This window comes from Pan paniscus, chromosome 3, assembly GCF_029289425.2.
Source record: "Pan paniscus chromosome 3, NHGRI_mPanPan1-v2.0_pri, whole genome shotgun sequence".
Taxonomy (NCBI): domain Eukaryota; kingdom Metazoa; phylum Chordata; class Mammalia; order Primates; family Hominidae; genus Pan; species Pan paniscus.
In genome coordinates, this window is record NC_073252.2 from 167,237,547 (window position 1) to 167,258,354 (window position 20,808).

The following is a 20,808-nucleotide window of genomic DNA, read 5'->3' on the forward strand; positions in this document are numbered from 1 at the left end:
CATCTAACAGCTGCAGAATACGGCTTCTTCTCCTCAGTACATGAATCATTCTCAAGGATAGAACATATGTTAGATCACAAAACAAGTCTTAAAACATTCAAAAAACCTGAAATTATACCAAGTTTCTTCTCTGACCACAATGGAAGAAAACTAGACATCAATAACAAGAGGAATTTTTGGAAACTATACAAACACATGGAAATTAAACAATATGCTTCTGAATAAACAGTGGGTCAATGAAGAAATTAAGAAGGAAATTGAAAAAAATTTTGAAACAAATGATAATGGAAACACAATATACCAATACCTCTGGGATACAGCAAAAGCAGTACTAAGACGGAAGTTTATAGCTATCGGTCCCTAAATCAAAAAAGAGGAAAAACTTCAAGTAGACAATCTAATGATCCATCTTAAAGAACTACAAAAGCAAGAGCAAAGTAAGCCCAGAAGTAGTAGAAGAAAAGAAATAATAAAGATGAGTGCATAAATAAATAAAATAGAAACAAAGAATACAAAAGATAAATGAAATCAAAAGTTGGCTTTTTGAAAAGATGAACAAAATCAACAAACCTTTATCCAGACTAAGAAAAAGAGAGAAGACCCAAGCAAACAAAATCAGAGATGAAAAAGGAGGAATTATAATACAACTGATACTGCAGAAATTAAAAGGATCTTTAGAAGCTACTATGAGCAGCTGTATTTCAATAGATTGGAAAACTTAGAAGAAATGGATAAATTTCTAGACATATATAACTGTTTGGAGGTTCCTCCAGAAACTAAAAATATAGCTACCATATGATCCAGCAATCCCACTGCTGGGTATATATCCAAAAGAAAGGAAATCAGTATATCAAACAGATATCTGCAGTTCCATGTTTATTGCAGCACTATTTACAACAGCGAAGATTTAGAAGCAACCTAAATGTCTATAAACAGTTGAATGGATAAAGAAAATGTGGGACATATACACAATGGAGTACTATTCAGCCACAAAAAAAGAATGAGATCCTGTCAGTTTCATGTATGGAACTGGAGGTCATTATATTAAGTGATATAAGACAGGCACAGAAAGACAAATCTCACATGTTCTCACTTATTTGTGGGAGTTAACAATTAAAATAACTGAACTCATGGTGATAAAGAGAGCAGAATGGTAGTTACTAGAGGCTGGGAAGGGTGGTGGTGGTGGGTGGTGGGGGATGGTTAATGAGTACAAAAATACAGTTAGACAGAATGTATATGATCCAGTATTTGATAGCACAACTAGGTGACTAGAGTTAAGTCAAGAATAATATATTGTGCATTTAAAAATAACTAAAATAGTAGAATTGGACTGTTTGTAATACAAAGAAAGGATAAATGCTTTATGTGACCCATTTACCCTCATGTGATTACTATGCATTGCATATCTGTATCAAAATACCTCATGTACCCAATAAATATATACACCTACTATGTACCCACAATAGTTAATAAAACATTAAGAAAAAAGAGCAACTGACTGAGAGGAAAGGCAAAGACGACCCAAAATATACAAAGTGGAAATTCCCAAAGACTGGAGAAAAAAAAACAGAATACTAGATGCCCAGTATGGTGGCACATGCCTACAATCCCAGCCCTTTGGAGGCTGAGGCAGGCGGATCACTTGAGGCCATGAGTTCAAGACCAGCCTGGGGAACATAGCAAGACTCCATTGCTGTTAGAAAAAAGAAAGAAAGGGAGAAAAGGAGAAAGGGAAAAAGAGAGAAAGTGCGGGGCAGGGGGAGAGAAGGAAGGAAGTAAGGAAGGAGAGAAAGAAGGGGGGAGGGGAGAAGGAGGGAGAGGGAGGGGAGAGGAGGAGAAAGGAGAGGAGGGGAGGGGAGGGGAGGGAAGAAGGCAGGCAATAATTCAAGAGTACTGTCCTAAAATTGAGAGGATAAAAAAAGACTCCTAAAACTGACAGGGGAAAAAAAGACCGGAAGCTACATATTAAAAAGATATACTATGATGAAGACTACAAAACTGATGAAAAAATTAAAGAACAATAAAGAGATATCTCAAACTTATGGACAGGAAGCTTCAATATCATTAAGATGTCAGTTTTTTTCCAACTTGATCTCTGGATTTAACATAATCCCAGCCAACCCAGCAAGCTCTTCTGTGGATACAGACATAATAACTCTAAAGTTTATATGGATATACAAAAGACCCAGAATAGCCAATACATAATTGAAGGAGAACAAAGTTGGGGGACTGACACTATGTGACTTCAAGAAATACTATAAAGCTACAGTAATCAGGATACTGGGGTACTGGCAAAAGAACAGGAAAAAAGTTGAATGGAATGGATACAGAGTTCAGAAATGGCCCCATACAGATATAGTCAACTGATCTTTGGCAAAGGAGCAAAGATAATTCATCGAAGAAGGAATAGTATTTACAGTAAGTGGTGCTAAAAAAACACTGTAAATCTACTTATGAAAAAAATGTATCTAGACACAGACCTTATAACTCTTCAAAAATATTTACTCCAAATACATCACATAACTAAATATAAAATGCAAAACTAGGCCGGGTGCAGTGGCTCACACCAGTAATCCCAGCACTTTGGGAGGCTGAAGCGGATGGTTCACTTGACCTCAGAAGTTTGAGACCAGCCTAAGCAACACGGAGAAACACCATCTCTACAAAAAATACAAAAATTAGCCAGGCACAATGATGCACACTGGTGGTCCCAGCTACTTGGGGGTTTGAGGTGGGAGGATCACATGGGCAAACCCTCTCTCTACTAAAAATACAAAAATTAGCCAGGCATGGTGGTGCATACCTGTCGTCCTAGCTATTCAGGAAGTTAAGGTGGAAGGATCACCTGGGCCCAGGGAGGTTGAGGCTGCAGTGAGCCATGTTGCAACACTGCACTCCAGCCTGGGCAACAGAGTGAGACCCCATCTCAAAAAAAAAAAAAAAAAGACAATGTCAAGAGAACATGAAGAAAAGCCACAGACTAGGAGAAAATACAGGTTGACTATCTCTAATCCAAAATGCTCCAAAATATGAACCTTTTGGAACATTGTTATAATGCCCAAAGGAATGTTCATTGGAGCATTTCAGATTTTGGATTTACGGATTAGAGATACTCAACTGGTATAATGCAAACAGTCCAAAATCTGAAAAAAACCCAATCCAAAACACTTCTGATCCCAAGCATTTCAGATAAGAGATACTCAATCCGTATTTGCAAAAGACATATTTGATAAAGGACCATTAACCAAAATATACTAAGAATTCTTAAACTCAACAATAAGAAAATAAAGTACCCAATTTAAAAATGGGTGAAAGATCTCAACAGGCAACTCACTAAGGTATACAGGTGGCAAAGCAGCATATAGTAAGAATCATATGAAAAGAGGTTCAACATCATATGTTATTAGGAGATTGCAAATAAAAACAACAACAAGATACCACTACACAGCAACTAAAATAACCAAAATCCAAAACACTGACAACACCAAATGCTGGAGAGGACATGGAGTAAAAAGAACTCTCATTCATACACTGCAAAATGGTACAGACACTTTGGGAGACTGGTGGTTTCTTACAAAACTAAACATACTCTTACTAGACAATCCAGCAACTGTATTCCTCTGTATTCACCCAAATGAAAACTTAAGTCCACACAAAAACCTGCTCATAGATGTTTATATCATCTTTATTCATAATTGCTATCACTTGGAAGCAATCACGATGTCTTTCAGTACATCTTGAAAGTGAATAAATAAACTGTGGCACATCCATACAATGTAATATTCTGCGCTAAAAAGTAATGAGCTATTGAGACACAAAAAGATTACAGAGGAACCTTAAGTGTATATTACTAAGTGAAACCATCCAATCTGAAAAGAGTACACACTGTATGAGTCCAATTACATGACATTCTGGAAAAGACAAAACTACGGAGATAGTAAAATAATCAGTGGTTGCCAGGGTTTGGAAGAAAGGGAGGGATAATATAAGCAGAGCACAGGGGATTCTTGGGGCAGCAAATTCTTGTGTAATAATAGTGGTTACATAGCATTATACATTTGTCAAAACCCAGGGCAATTAAAGCACCAAGAGTAAATTTTAATGTAAACTATACACTTTGGTGATAATGATGTGTCAACATTGGTCTATTGATTAAAACAAACGTACCTCTCTGGTGTGGGCTATTGATGGTGGGGGAGGCTGTGTGTGTATGGGGGAAGGGCATATACAGGAACTCTGTACTTTTCACTCAATTTTGCTACGTGTATTAGTCCGTTTTCATGCTGCTGATAAGGACATGCCTGAGGCTGGGAAATTCATAAAAGAAAGCGGTACAACTGAACTCACAGTTCCACATGGCTGGGGAGGCGTCACGATCATGGCAGAAGGCAAGGAGGAGCAAGTCACATCTTACATGGATGGTGGCAGGTTAAAAAAAAAAAAGCTTGTACAGAGAAACTCTCATTTTTTAAAAACCATCAGATCTCGTGAGATCCATTCACTATTACGAGAATAGCATAGGAAAGACCTGCCCCCATAATTCAGGCATCTCCCACCAGGTTCCTCTCATAACACGTGGGAATCATGGGAGCTATAAGATGAGATTTGGGTGGGGACACAGAGCCAAACCATATCACTATGTATCCAAAACTCCTATAAGAAAAGGTCTATTAAACAAACAAAAAAACCCCACTATGTACTGTACTAGAAAAATAAACTCAATGCCAAAATATATTTTAAGAAAATGATTGGACTTTAAGTAAAAAGAAAGATATACTCTGAGCATCCAAGCAAAAAGACCAAATCACTTATAAGGTAAAGAAAATAAAACTGCCATCAGACTTTCTGCAGCAATGTTTTATGCCAGAATATAATTAAACTATATATTAAAGACAGTCAAGGAAAAAAAAGTAAGCCAAGGATTTTACATGCAGCCAAATCGACCCTCACAAATAAAGTCATAAGACAAACTGTTATGAAAATGGAAAATCTATGAGTGTAGTGTTCACACAAGTCCTTCCTAAGGAATCTATTACAGAAAGAATTTCAAGCAATCAGAATGACTAAGGAGACACTGACATAAGAATTGGAAGACTAAAATAAAGAACACCAAGGATCTTTTATGTTTCTCATTTAATACACAAAACAAGCCTTGATAGTAGTGTTTCCATTCTACACATGGAGGAAATGAATGCCAAAGTCAGAGGAACTTATCCATTGTTGCTGAGCAAGTAATAAAGCCAGGATTGGAACCAAAGCCCATTCTCTTTCTACCACGTGAAGCTACCTCCACATACACATGAGCTAAACCTTTGTCTTTGCATATACTAGAATAGCATACTGCCTGGAATTTCATTCTCCCCCTTATCTACCTTATGAGTTATTTGAAAAAAAATCTTTGATACACCCAAAAATTGCTTATTCTCTGTGGCTTTCCCTTACCTAAAAGGGCCATATATATTGTCATTAATAAAACCGTATGGTACTGATAAAGAAAAGCCACCTCATCTGTGGTCCCAAAATTGCTTATTGTCTTGTGGCTCTCCCTTACCCAAAAGGGCCATATGTGTTATCATTAATAACGGCATATAGTACTGATAAAGTAAAGCTACCTCAGCTGTGGCCGCAGAGCATTTCACAAAAAACATCTGTAACACAGATTTTGCCACATGTGATTTCGATGATGGTAACAACTGTCACTTCTTTGGCTTAAAATCCCAATACAGAGCATATTCTTCCCAGTAAACGTATTTGGGAGAAAAAGAAGAGGGGAGATAACAGGTCTGGGATGTCTTTCTTGACAATACAAGATAAAGTTAATTACCTAAATATCTCTGCATTAATTCTGAACTTTGTGGGTACTTTTTATTCTTGTCCTTTTCACGCAATGTTATTATTTGTTTTCATTTTTGTCTGTCCTCTGAGAGCAAGAATGATCTTTTTTTTCCTTTATAGCTTACCATCTAACATATAATAGTGAACACAACTAAGAAGTGTTCAATAAATAGTTGGTGACTGAATGAAGAGAAATCATAAGTTATTTCTCAGTTCCAATTCTGTGCAAATGGATTATGATGAATACGAAGAATGAAAGCCCAATTTTTATGTGGTTTAAGTATTACTGTACACCAAATTGCATATATTTAATTAATAAAATGACATCAAGGAATCAGAATCTAATATTTTAAAAGTAATAGTGTTAATGAGCATCAGCATATTATAGAGCTTTTAGACTACAAAAAAATCTGAATTTTTTTTCTCATTTTTTTCCAGAGAGTTTTGCACTGCAGAGTAAAATTATTATTATTATTTAAAAAAATGTTAGAGCCTGAAGGCATTTTTTGTCTTGAATAAAGCCTGGAACATTTTGAAAAAGTTATTAGTATTTTTAATTAGTATTTGGCATACAACTGCAAAATTTCCTTATATGAGAATGTGAACAAATTAATTACAAACATATACACTTTTTGCCTTTTTTGCAGATGACTGTATTTCTCAATTCAAATTGTTTTCTCCCTTTAATATTAAAGAAAATAACAGAATTATTAGCAGCCTACTTTTGCCACTTCAGTAACATGTGTATAGGTTCATTTCACTGGCTAATTCTCAGCATCTGGCTAATTCCATTATTGAACATATCAGCAGTGTCATCTCCTAGGTTATTTTTCCACCAGCTCTGGATATGAGTGTCACTAGAAGCTTTTTAAGGGGAGACAGAGAAAAAGAGTGAGAGAGATAGAGAAGGAAAAAGAACACAAAAGTGCAACACACACTCCTGCCTAGACACAACTTCTAAAAAGAGGAAAAGTACACTCCACTTCCTCATCATTTAAACAAGCTGTTTAATCTGAAAATACCTGTTTCATACATAGCCACTCTTCTTGATGCACAGCTGTAATACCAAAGGCCACAAAACTCATGGATCAGGAATATTTCCTCCTGCCTCATGACAACTCTCCTTCCCCAGTCCTAGAATTAATAATGTCTGTCATACCTACTAAAATACCTTTTAGTCAATCTCATTCTTGAATCCATATCAAAACAGACACAATTCATCTCAGTGCATTTCTCCTATATCTGTTTTCATGTAAAACATCATTCTGACTTTTCCAACTCCACCCATACACACTTCATTTTCCTTTTAGATCCCATCCAGGTCTATCAGGTCAAAACTCAAGACTACCATTTGGACAATCCCCCTAGAAAACACAATCATTCTCAATCTAATTAAAAAATTATTATAAGAGAAAGATAATTAAAAATAATTCACTTAAAATGGAAACATCTTAAAATACGTAATTAGATTTTTAATAATATTACTTCTAGTATAGAAAAACTACCAGTTTCTCCTTACCACTTCTAATAGTTGTATTTTCTAATAGTTCTGTCTGAAGTTGTAGTTCAGCTTCTCCAAGTATCTTTAGAACAGAATCTGTCGGACTTTTCCCCCAGGCTCTTCTTGGAGATCCATTAGGACCTAATTTAATAACTTCTCCCACTGTATGTCCTATAAGAAAAATATACAAAGAAACAATTTTCAATAACAGTATAATAATACTGCATGGTAAGGCAGATTTTGAGTCTTTTATCCAATTGAGTGGTTCATGAGAAAAAAAGGTTATATCACAAAGACTTTCAGGGAAAGAATGATGAATAATGGCGAGAACAGAAGCAAATGAAACTAGCAATAAAAATATATCTACAATTGCCTTGTAGAATATGAATTAAATTCTAGTTTTGGGGAATATAAAAATAGGAAAAAACATAAATTAATACAGACTGAGTATCTCTTATCTGAAATGCTTGGGGCCAGAAGTGTTTTGGATTTTGAATTTTTTTCAGACTTTGAAATATGTGCATATACATAACGAGAATCTTGTTGATGGGACCAAAGTCTAAACATGAAATTCATTTGTTTGTTTTTTAAGAGATAGAGTCTCACTATGTTGCCCAGGCTAGTCTTGGACTCCTGGGCTCAAGTGATCCTCCCACCTTGGCTTCCCAAAGTGCTGGGATTATAGGTGTGAACCACCACAAAGGGCCTCATTTATGTTTTACATCCATCTTATACACACAGACTTGAGGTAATTTTATATAATATTTTAAACAATTTTGTGAACAAAACAAAGTTCATATACATAGAACTATCAGAAAGCAATAGTGTCACTGTCTTGGCCACCCATGTGGGCCCTCTATGGTTGTTTGGCATCACCATCATTCCTGACTGTGAGTTTATATGCTGCTAATAAGCAATCATTTTCTTACACTTGTTCACACAAAAATACTTCATAGTTAAAAAAAAGAGAGACTTGGGAGGCCGAGGCGGGCGGATCACGAGGTCAGGAGATCGAGACCATCCTGGCTAACACGGTGAAACCCCGTCTCTACTAAAAATACAAAAAAATTAGCCGGGCGTGGTAGCGGGCGCCTGTAGTCCCAGCTACTCGGGAGGCTGAGGCAGGAGAATGGCGTGAACCCAGGAGGCGGAGCTTGCAGTGAGCCGAGATCGCGCCACTGCACTCCAGCCTGGGCGACAGAGCGAGACTCCGTCTCAAAAAAAAAAAAAGAGAGACATACCATTACAGTGAAAAAATGTGTTTAAGATAACTAAGCAGCACAGTATTATCACCAGAATACCTGAGAGCTGTTAAGCAACCGCAGGCTTTCAGTCTCCACCCACGAAACTGGATTTTGATTAAAAGGTTACTCTATGCTGTCTTTCATTTTATGGGCAAAAAGAAATATCAGAAGCAGCTGAGGGATCAGAAAGGGATCTGAAGGGATGAGAAGGTATTCTATCAGATAGCTTTTTAAAATGGCTGGAGGGTCTTTTTGTCCTTGGGGATGCTGAATAAACCATGTGTTGTGTACCTTCACTTTGACTTTGACACATCACATGGGGTCAGATGTGGGGGTGTCACACTGGTACTCAAAAGTTTCAGATTTTGGGGCATTTTGGATTTCAGATTTTGGATTAGAAATGCTCAACCTGTATTATGTTTCTATAAAATCTTTATGTGAAAAAATAGAAAAAACTAAGATAAGTAAATACAATTGGGGGGAATATAAAAATAGAAGAAACAAATTAGTATTTCATTTCTATATATTAAACAGAAAAAATAGAAAACAAATCTTAAAATAAACATACATATGGATTAAAAAGCAGAGAAAAGTATTTCTAAGAAAATTTGTCCTGCTTTATTTATCATAAGTAGGCAAATAACTGCTACTTCCTTATTGACAATAATAATTTGGGGTAAACCATTTTAATAACATTTATCAAAGCAATATATAAAAATTATATACTGAAGTTTGAGTCTTTAGAATATTTGGTAATAATATATGAAGTATACAGGTACCTAGTAGTAACATACAGGATATAATATTATGTATTATGAGGCATAAGGTATATAGACATTCAATGGTAACCTAATACATATTGATACAGTTAATGTACCAGTTCCATGAAAGTACATGCAAATTAGCAGATAATAATTAGTTTCATACAGCCAAAATGATTACCAAGAGGAATTTCTTAAAGGATGGTTAAAATAGAGTAGAGAACCCAGAAATAGACCCATAACTTACAGTCATTTGATGTTTGACAAATATGCCAAAGAAATTCAAAAGGGGAAAAAGTTCTAACAAACAAAACTGGGATAACTAAATGTTCATAAGAGAAACCCTCCTGTCCCCCCCACCACTGGAATTTAACCCCTTCAATGCAGGGAGGGAAAACAGAGGTGGAGTCAATGGTCTCTCTGAGCTGAGGAGGTGGAAATGGGAGTCTAGGGAGGCCAAAGTGGCTAGTGTTTGCAAGATAGGAGTACTGAAGTAATACGTTTCACAGAGAGAGAACTCAGGAAAATTGTAAAAAGCCCCTTTGAGTCTTTACTTGAGTACTGATCAGCATATCAGTACATAATGTATAAAGAAATTTTAGAGAAAGTTTAGAGAAAAGACCACTCAAAAGAAGCAGAGGTAACAATACTTCGAGTTCACACAGTGCCAGAAAGAGTTCCTATTCCCATCAGCCAAAAAAGACTGATTTATAATTCACAAGGCACAAGGCAGATTATTCAGAAAGGTTGTTGATGCAGAAAAGGTAAAAGATTAGCAGTACGCTAATGCACAGTAATACTAATAAATACTAATAATATAGATTGCTGCTTTGTTCCAACTAACAAAGCTTAAAAGCAAGACTTGAAAGAGCCAAGCTATGCACAGGTAACTAAATTGTGTCCAAGAATAAAGGTCAAGAATATTTATAGAAATACAAAAATACATAGCACAAATATTAAAATTCACAACATTTGGACGCCCCCAAAAAATTATCAAGCATGCACAGAAACAGAATATTAACTATAAAAAAGGAAGAAAAAAATCAATGAATCCAATCCAACTCTATAATGACAGAGATGATGTAACTAGTAGACAAGGACATTTATAACTGTCATTGTAACTGAATTCCATATGTTCAACAAGCTAGAGAGAAGACTGACCATGATAGAGGTAAAGAAAACATTAATAAGATCCATACTGAACTTGTCCTAATGAAGTTCATATAAATGAACCTGTCCATTGAACTCGTCCATTCATACTGAAGACAGAAAAAAAAATAGAATAAATAATGGCCACGAGTTTTTCAAGTTTGATGAAAACTATAAACTCATAAATCCAAGATGCTCAACAAAACCCAAGCAAAAGAAACATGATGAAAGTGACATCAAGGCACATCACAATCAAATTCACTGAAACCAAGGCTACAGGGAAAAATCTGAAAAGGAGTCAGAGAAAAAAGACACAGACGAATAAAACTAAAAATGAGGGTAACAGAAGACTTCTCATCACAAGTAATGTGCATAAGATGACAGTGGAGCAGCATCATTAAAGTACTAAAAGAAAAAAATTTCAATTTAGAATTCTATGTCTCAGAAAAAATATCTTTGCAAAAGGAAGGCTAAATAAAATAAAAATAAAAACTTTTACAGACATTTGTATGTCTTTAAAATAAAAACTTTTACAGACATACAAATGTTGAAAGAATCACCAGCAGGACTGTACTACAAAAAATCTTAAAGGAAGTCCTTCAGGCAGAAGAAAAATGATACAAAATAGATATCTTCTACACAAAAGAAATGAAAACTACATGGGTAGACACAAAATAGTTTTTTCTCTTATTATTTAAATCTTTTTAAAGAATAAATGACTCTGCTGTATTATGGGATTTATAGCATAAAAAAAAATAGCACCAAAGGTTGGGAGGGAACAAATGTAAGTACAGGTGACCCTCAAACAAAGTTTTGAGATGCCAGGGTTCACTTATAAACAAATTTTCTTCCACCTATGCCACCCCTCAGACGCCAAGACCAACCCCCCAACTTCCTCCTCTTCAGCCTACTCAATGTGAAGATGATGCGGATGAAGGCTTTTATGATGATCCATTTCCACTTAATAGTAAATATATTTTCTCATTCTTATCATTCTCTTAGTAACATTTTCTTTTCTCTTGATTCCTATTATGAGAATATAGTATATAATATGTATAACATGTAAAATATGTGTTAATTGGCTTTATGTTATTGATAAGGCTTCTGGTCAACAGTAGGCTATTACTAGTTAAATTTTGGGGGAGTTAAGAGTTACGCACGGATTTTTGACTACACAGGGGATTCAACACCCCCCACCCCTATATTATTCAAGGGTCGACTGTATATTATTGTAATAATCTTATACCATATATGAAGTATAACTCAATTGAAGATAGGCTGTGCTAAGTTAATACACTGTGCTACAATAATACACTATAAACTCTGAAGCAAACACTGAAATAACAATGAGCTATAGCTAATAATTCAACAACAGAGGTAAAATGGAATAATAAAAAATAACTAACCCCAAATAATGCAAAACAGGAGGAAAAAGGAAAGAAAGCATAGATGAGGCAAACAAAAAACAAATAGAAAAATGGTACACAGACAGTCCCTGACTTATGATGGTTCAACTTAAGATTTTTTCAACTTTACAATGGGTTTATTAGACTGTAATCCCATTGTAAATTGAGGAGCATCTGGATTTAAATCCAATCACATTAATAATCACATTAAATGTAAATGATCTAAACATACCAGTTAAAGGTTATTTTAAAGGATTAAAAATAAATTTAACAATATGCTGCCCACAAGAAACCCATGTTAAATATAAAGACACATACAGATTAAGAGGAAAAAAAAGGATAAAGATATACCAGGTTAACACTGAGCAAAACAAAGTAGGAGTGACTATATCAATATCAAACAAAGAAAACTTTTAATAAAGCAAAGATTTTTTTAAAAAGAACAAGCTATTAATAATTACAACACAGATGAATCTCAAAAATCATTATGCTTTCAGCCAGAGGTGAGAGATTAGGGAAAAATAATCATTATGCTTGAGTGAAAGAAGCCAGACATAAAAGAATACAAACTATTAGAGTCTGTTTATATGATATTCTAGAACAGGAACATTTAATCTAAGGTAGAAAAAAAATTCAGAAAAAGTTGCCCCTGGGAGGATAAGAACAGAGAACGATTAGGCAGGGGCAAACTTTCTGGGGTGATGTTAATGTTCCGTATCTTGATGGGGGTTCTTATTTTGTAGCTCCCAGCATTTGTTAAAAACCAGTAAATACATATTTGTAATGTGTGCATTTCATTGCATGTAAATTTAACATAAATGAAAAAACAAACATTGAACTCTAATAAATAATTACATGCTGTGAAATACTTAGGGCAAGGTATACCAATGTCTGCAATTTACTCTGAATTGCATGAAACAATGACAAACCAACTGATGGTTTTGGTATCAGGATGATGCTGGTCTCATAAAATTAGTTAGGGAGGAGTCCCTCTTTTTCTGTTGTTTGGAATAGTTTCAGAAGGAATGGTACCAGCTCCTCTGTACCTCTGGTAGAATTCGGCTGTGAATCTGTCTGGTCCTGGGCTTTTTTTGGTTGGTAGGCTATTAATTACTGCCTGAATTTCAGAACTTGTTATTGGTCTATTTTCAGGGATTCAACTTCTTCCTGGTTTAGTCTTGGGAGGGTGTATATGTCCAGGAATGTATCTATTTCTTCTAGATTTACTAGTTTATTTGCATAGAGGTGTTTATAGTATTCTCTGATGGTAGTCTGTATTTCTGTGGGATCAGTGGTGATATCCCCTTTATCATTTTTTATTGTGTCTATTTGATTCTTCTTTTCTTCATTAGTCTGGCTAGCCGTCTATCTATTTTGTTAATCTTTTCAAAAAACCAGCTCCTGGATTCAGGATTTTTTTTTGAAGGGCTTTTCATGTCTCTATCTTCTTTCAGTTCTGCTCTGATCTTAGTTATTTCTTGTCTTCTGCTAGCTTTTGAATTTGTTTGCTCTTGCTTCTCTAGTTCTTTTAATTGTGATGTTAGGGTGTCAATTTTAGGTCTTTCCCATTTTCTCCTGTGGGCATTTAGTGCTATAAATTTCCCTCTAAACACTGCTTTAGCTGTGTCCCAGAGATTCTGGTACAGTGTGTCTTTATTCTCATTGGTTTCAAAGAACTTATTTATTTCTGCCTTAATTTCATTATTTACCCAGTAGTCATTCAGGAGCAGGTTGTTCAGTTTCCATGTAGTTGTGAGGTTTTGAGGGAGTTTCTTAATCCTCAGTTCTAATTTGATTGCACTGTGGTCTGAGAGACTGTTTGTTATGATTTCCATTCTTTTGCATTTGCTGAGGAGTGTTTTACTTCCAATTATGTGGTCAATTTTAGAATAAGTGCTATGTGGTGCTGAGAAGAATGTACATTCTGTTAATTTGGGGTGGAGAGTTCTGTAGATGTCTATTAGGTCTGCTTGGTGCAGAGCTGAGTTCAAGTCCTGAATATCCTTGTTAATTTTCTGTCTTGTTGATATGTCTAATATTGACAGTGGGGTGTTAAATCTCCCACTATTATTATGTGGGAGTCTAAGTCTCCTTGTAGGTCTCTAAGAACTTGCTTTATGAATCTGGGTGCTCTTGTATTGGGTGCATATATATTCAGGATAGTTAGAGCTTCTCGTTGCATTGATCCCTTTACCATTATGTAATGCCATTCTTTGTCTTTTTGATCTTTGTTGCTTTAAAGTCTGTTTTATCAGAGACTAGGATTGCAACCCCTGCTTTTTTTTTTTTTTTTTTTTTTTTTTTGCTTTTCATTTGCTTGGTAAATATTCCTCCATTGCTTTATTTTGAGCCTATGTGTGCCCTTGAATATGAAATGGGTCTCCTTAATACAGCACACTGATGGGTCTTGACTCTTTATCCAATTTGCCAGTCTGTGTCTTTTAATTGGGGCATTTAGCCCATTTACATTTAAGGTTAATATTGATATGTGTGAATTTGATCCTGTCATATGATGCTAGCGGTTACTCTGCCCATTAGTTAGATGCAGTTTCTTCATAGTGTCAATGGTCTTTACATTTTGGTATGCTTTTGCAGTGGCTGGTACTGGTTTTTCCTTTCCAAGTTTAGTGCTTCCTTCATGAGCTCTTATAAGGCAGGCCTGGTGGTGACAAAATCCCTTAGCATTTGCTTGTCCGTAAAGGATTTTTTCACTTATGAAGCTTAGTTTGACTGCATATGAAATTTTGGGTTGAAATTCTTTTCTTTAAGAATGTTGAATATTGGCCCCCACTCTATTCTGGCTTGTAGGGTTTTTGCAGAGAGATCTGCTGTTAGTTCAATAGGCGTCCCTTTGGGGGTAATCCAACCTTTCTCTTTGGCTGCCCTTAACATTTTTTCCTTCATTTCAACCTTGGGAATCTGATGATTATGTGTCTTGGGGTTGCTCTTTGCAAGGAGTATCTTTGTGGCGTTCTCTGTATTTCCTGAATTTGAATGTTGGTCTGCCTTGCTAGGTTGGGGAAGTTCTCCTGGATAATACCTTGAAGTGTGTTTTCCAACTTGGTTCCATTCTCCTCGTCACTTTCAGGTACACCAATCAAACATAGATTTGGTCTTTTCACATAGTCCCATATTTCTTGAAGGGTCTGTTGTTTGTTCCTTTTCATTCTTTTTTCTCTAATCTTGTCTTCATTCTTTATTTCATTAGGTTGATCTTCAATCCCTGATATCCTTTATTCCACTTGATTGATTCGGCTATTGATACTTGTGTATGCTTCACAAAGTTCTCTTGCTGTGTTTTTCAGCTCCATCAGGTCATTTATGTTGTTCTCATAACTGGTTATTCTAGTGATAGTTCCTGTAACTTTTTATCAAGGTTCTTAGCTTCCTTGCATTGGGTTAAAACACACTCCTTTAGCTTGGAGAGTTTGTTATTACCCACCTTCTGAAGCCTACTTCTGTCAATTCATCAAACTCATTCTCCGTCCAGTTTTGTTCCCTTACTGGCAAGGAGTTGTGATACTTTGGAGGAGAAGAGGCATTCTGGTTTTGGGAATTTACAGCCTTTTTGCGTTGGTTTTTCCTCATCTTCGTGAATTTATCTACCTTTGGTCTTTGATGTTGGTGACCTTTGGATGGGGTTTTTGCTTGGGTGTCCTTTTTGTTGATGTTGATGCTATTGCTTTCTGGTTGTTAGTTTTCCTTCTAACAGTCAGGCCCCTCTTCTGCAGGTCTGCTGGAATTTACTGAAGTTCCATTCCAGACCCTGTTTGCCTGGGTATCTCCAGTGGAGGCTGCAGAACAGCAAATATTGCTGCCTGATCCTTCCTCTGGAAGCTTCGTCGCAGAGAGGCACCCGCCAGATGCCAGCTGAAGTTCTCCTGTTTGAGGTGTCTGTCGTCCCCTGCTGGGAGGTGTCTCCCAGTCAGGAGGCACGGGGGTCAAGAATCCACTGGAAGAGGCAGTCTGTCCCTTAGCAGATCTTGAGCGCTGTGGTGAGAGATCTGTTCCTCTCTTCAGAGCCAGCAGGCAGGAAAGTTTAAGTCTGTTGAAGCTGTGCCCACAGCTGCCCCTTCCCCCAGGTGCTCTGTCCCAGGGACATGGGAGTTTTTTCTATAAGCTCCTGACTGGGGCTGCTACCTTTCTTTCAGAGATGCCCTGCCCAGAGAGGAGGAATCTAGAGATGCCTCTCTAGATTCTGGCTACAGCGGCTTTGCCATGCTGTGTTGGGTTCTGCACCCAGTTCAAACTTTCTGTCGGCTTTGTTTACAAAGCCTCAGTAATGGCAGATGCCCCTCCCCACACCAAGCTTGAGCATCCCAGGTCGACTTCAGACTGCTGTGCGGGCAGCGAGAGTTTCAAGCCAGTGGATCTTAGCTTGTTGGGCTCCATGGGGGTGGGATCCGCTGAGCAATACCACTCGGGTCCCTGGCTTCAGCTCCCTTTCCAGAGGAGTGAACAGTTCTGTCTTGCTGGCATTCCAGGTGCCACTGAGGTACAAACAAACAAACAAACAAACAAACAAAAAAACTCCTGCAGCCAGCTCGGTGTCTCCCCAAACGGCCATCCAGTTTTATGCTTGATACCCAGGGCCCTGGTTGTATAGGCACCCAAGGGAATCTTTTGGTCTGTGGGTTGTGAAAACCATCGGAAAAGCGTAGTATGTGGGTCAGATAGCACCGTCCCTCATGGCACAGTCCTTCATGGCTTGCCTTGGCTAGAGGAGGGAGTTCCTCAACCCCTTGCGCTTCCCAGGTGAGGCAACGCCCCACCCTGCTTCTGCTCTCCCTCTGTGGGCTGCACCCACTGTCTAACCAGTCCCAATGAGATGAACTGGGTACCTTAGTTGGAAATGCAGAAATCACCTGCCTTCTGCATTGGTCTCACTGGGAACTGCAGACCAGAGCTGTTCTTATTTGGCCATCCTGACACTTTCCCCCAACTTACTTGTATCTTTCTACCTTTGCCTCCATGCATCATTTCACAATGGCAATGATCTATTGCCTCAGAGGTGCTCTCAATCATCTCCAGCCCCACCATCTCAGAGATCTCACAACACCAGTGTCTCTCCTCATTATTTTTTTGTCCTCACATTCATTTATTTAATAACTACTTTTCATGTATAAATTACATGCTACATGACGGAGCATAAACATGCAGTACAAATAAGACAAGCTTTATCAAAATGTTTATATTCTAAAACAGAACACAGGTAAATTATACTTAAACAAATGAAGAAGATAATTACAGTATGTGATTAGTTCTTTAAAAATAATAAATAAAAGAACTCAGAAATAAAAAATCAAATACTGGCCGGGCACAGTAGCTCACACCTGTAATCCCAGCACTTTGGGAGATGGAGGGAGGAGGATTGTATGAGGCCAGGAGTTCAAAAGCAGCCTGGTTAACACAGTGAGTCCACCATCTCTAACAAAAAAGAAAAAAAAAATTAGCCGGGCATGGCAGCACGTGCCTGTAGTTCCAGCTACTCTGGAGGCTGAGGCAGGAGGATCATTTGAGCCCAGAAATTTTAAGATACAGTCAGCCATGACTGCGCCACTGTATTCCAGCCTGTCTTGAAAAAAAAAAAAAAACTGCATATTCTTATAGAATTCTAAGTGGGAGCTAAACAATGGGTAAACATGGACATGGAGGCAAATAATAGACACTGGGGACTCCAAAAGGGGAGAGGTTGGGCAGGGGTGAGGGTTGAAAAATTACCTATTGGGGTACCAATACCAATTACCTATTGGGGTACCATGTTCACTATTTTGAGTGGTAGGTACACTAGAAACCCAAACCTCACCATAATGCAATATATACATGTAACAAACCTGCACATGTACACCCTGAATCTATACAAATAAAATAGATTTAAATAAATAAATATTTAAAGTACAGAAATAATATTCAATGATTTGAAAATAAGAGAAGGGTCGGGCATGGTGGCTCATGCCTGTAATCCCAGCACTTTGGGGAGCCAAAGTGGGTGGGTCACTTGAGGCCAGGAGTTTGAGACCAGCCTGGGCAACATAGCAAAACACCATCTCTCCAAAAAATAAGAAAGAGAGAGAGAGAGAGGTCTACTATTAATAGAGGGGAGAAAAGTGAAGAAAGTGCTTCAAGAAGAGTGTGTATGTGTGAGCACACGTGTGTGTGCATATGGACAATAATCCAGGATGTCGAAGCTGTAAATACATAAAATAGGGCCTTTAAAACTTACCGACATGAAGGTCTATAGTGACCATGAAAAGAATTGTAATGGAGTGGTAGAGGAAAAAGTCTGGTTGAAGTAGGTTAAGGGAGAATAAAGGAGAGGAACTAGAATTGTAAACAGAGAACACTTTTGAAGAATTCTGATATAAAGAGGACTTTAAGAAATGGGGTGATAGCTAAAGAACAGGGACAGAAAAAAAAAGAGAAGCAGCCATATTAAGGACTTGGGAAAGAGGGAAGGGGAAGAGTACGATGGAAAAGAAAGAGCTTGGCATGTTTTAAGAAGTGAAAGGTGAGAAGTAGTTCTAGTGAGCTAGTTAGAAGGAAATGGATACAATGAGCAGGCAAGGCATAAACCAAGAGAGAGGAGAGACTTGAATCATGAAAAGAACTTTGGACTTTTATTCTAGTTGCAATGAAAACCAATTAGGTTTTAAAATGAGACAGTGATGTGATATACTTTGGTTTTCTAATCAGCATAAAATATTTTCAAGTCTCTTTTTACACAAGGTTACAATGACTCTACATCCCCACCAAGTAATACCATCTTACCTCTCTGTTTTGCTTCACAGTTTAGCTTCTTGAAAAGGTTCTAAACTCTCTTTTTAAATTTCCTCTCCTATTCACTTCCTAATTCTTGGATTCTATTTCTGTCTCTAGCACTCTAATGACACTGCTTTTACCAAGCTCACATTGCCTCTTCTCTGACGAATCCAGTGTATATTTTTTAGCCTTCAATATGTTACCTCTCTTCCTGAAGTGCTCTCTTCTTTCTTTGGAACCCATACTACAGTCTCCTAATTTTATCTCTGTCTGTTCCTCATTTTCTTTGCAAAGGTCTTCCTCTGATGAACTCTTTGAAGAGTTTCACATAAAGCCCCTATAAGTCTGTCTCCTAGTATCTTTTAAATATCTTCTCTTTATTACCTTTCAGTAATTTAGTTAAGGTCATCATTAACTTATGCCTAGATTAGTGCAATAGCCTCTAAAAACTGGTTTCAAGGATATCTACTTCTTACTAAGATGGTATAAAGTAATTAGAGTTATGCTGCTCCCTAAATAACCAAAACAACTGGACAAAATATGAGACAGCAGTTTCAAGACATTGTACAACAGGTAATAAAGAACATGGGTCCCTGAGAGAGGGAAAAAACAAAAACAAAAACAAATGAGATGATCCCTATGATTGCCCAGCCTTTAGAGTTTTCAGGCTATAGCTAATGGGTCTACCACACTCCCTGAGTTCAGGAGGTAGAGCTGGGATTCCTGGAAGACCAAGGCAACTAGAAAGAGAATTCCAGAGACCTGCAGACGGTAGCCCTGAGTATGAGCAGAGCAAATATATGAGAAAACTACCCAAGTTAGGAAAAAAAGCACCCAAAAAGATTACAGAGAACACAAGACATGAAATAGTGTCTATTCCTACCAGCCAAACTGAAAAACCTCATCATTCCTTCTGTAGAGCACTCAGAAGCATCTTATCTCCTAAATGGGTATAATTAGCATTAGACTAAACATGGCTCTGATCTCACCTCACAAATATTAAAAATAAGACATGAATGAATCAAACTGAGTCCAAGTATTATAACTTAACTGCATTCTAGAATAAATCTCCAGAATAATTACAAAAATAAAAAAATACCTAGCACCCAACAAGGTAAAATGCAAAATGTCTGACATCCAATTAAAAACAGCCAAGCCTGCAAAGAAGCAGAAGAATACAACCTGTAACAAGGAGAAAAGGCAATCAATAAAATGGACCCAATAAAATTCTAACATTTGACACAGATGTCAGAATAAGTAAAGACATTAATAAAGTTTTTACAACTGTATTCCATATGATCAAAAAAGTTAAGTAGAGACATGGCAGATAGAAAAACAACTCCTTAAACTTCTGGAGGTGAAAACTACAATATCTGAGATGAAAAGTACATTGAATAGAATTAATAGCAGATTGGGTATGGCAGGAAAAAAAGACTATCATCTATTAAAGATAGAGCAATAGAAACTATCCACAATGAAACACAACAAGAATCTAAAAAATTAAAGTAAAAAGAGCACCACTGAGGTATGAGACAGGAAGTAAAACTGGAGTCCCTAAAGGACAGAAGAAGGAGGAGGCATGGAAAAAATATTAGAAGAAATGATGGCTGAAAGTGTTCCAAATGTGATAACCATAAACCCAAAGACACAAGAAGCTCAATGAATCCCAAGGACAGGAAGCATGAAGAAAACTATACCAAGGCACTTTACAATCATATTGCTCAAAACCAGTGATAAAGACAAATCATAAAAGCAGACAGATAGTGTCCCCACCCAAATCTCATCTCGAATTATAATCCTGTGTTGAGGGAGGGAGGTGACTGGATCATGGGGGCTCTTCCAAGGCTCATTTATGGTCTCTTATGTATTCCTGCAGTAGTCTATGATTATTCCTAGCACAGTATTTATCAACTACAATTATCTCTTTACTTGCCTGCCTTTCCACTAGACCTTAAGCTCCTTAAGGGGAGGGACTACATTCTAAACATTATTATATTCCCATTGCTTAAGAGTGTATTGCATATGGTAGGTACCCAATAAAGAACTGTTGAATAAATAAGCAAAATAAATGCTATCAAGTCTTTGGGCTTTTTTCCAATGCAAGAAAAAATTCTACAAAAACAGTCTGTGAAAAAAATTACTTAAAATCA

General features: G+C 37.0%; 1 protein-coding gene across 12 annotated transcripts in view; it reads right to left on the reverse strand.

Moving 5' to 3' along the window:
• Nucleotides 1-20,808, reverse strand: part of NEK1 (NIMA related kinase 1) — a 214,055-nt gene that overhangs the window by 62,650 nt on the left and 130,597 nt on the right. For all 12 annotated transcript variants that reach the window (XM_057302209.2, XM_063603986.1, XM_055111995.2 and 9 more), the window contains one exon: nucleotides 7,358-7,510. In XM_057302209.2, the coding sequence (XP_057158192.2) occupies nucleotides 7,358-7,510 (153 nt within the window). The remainder of the gene's footprint in view (nucleotides 1-7,357; nucleotides 7,511-20,808) is intronic.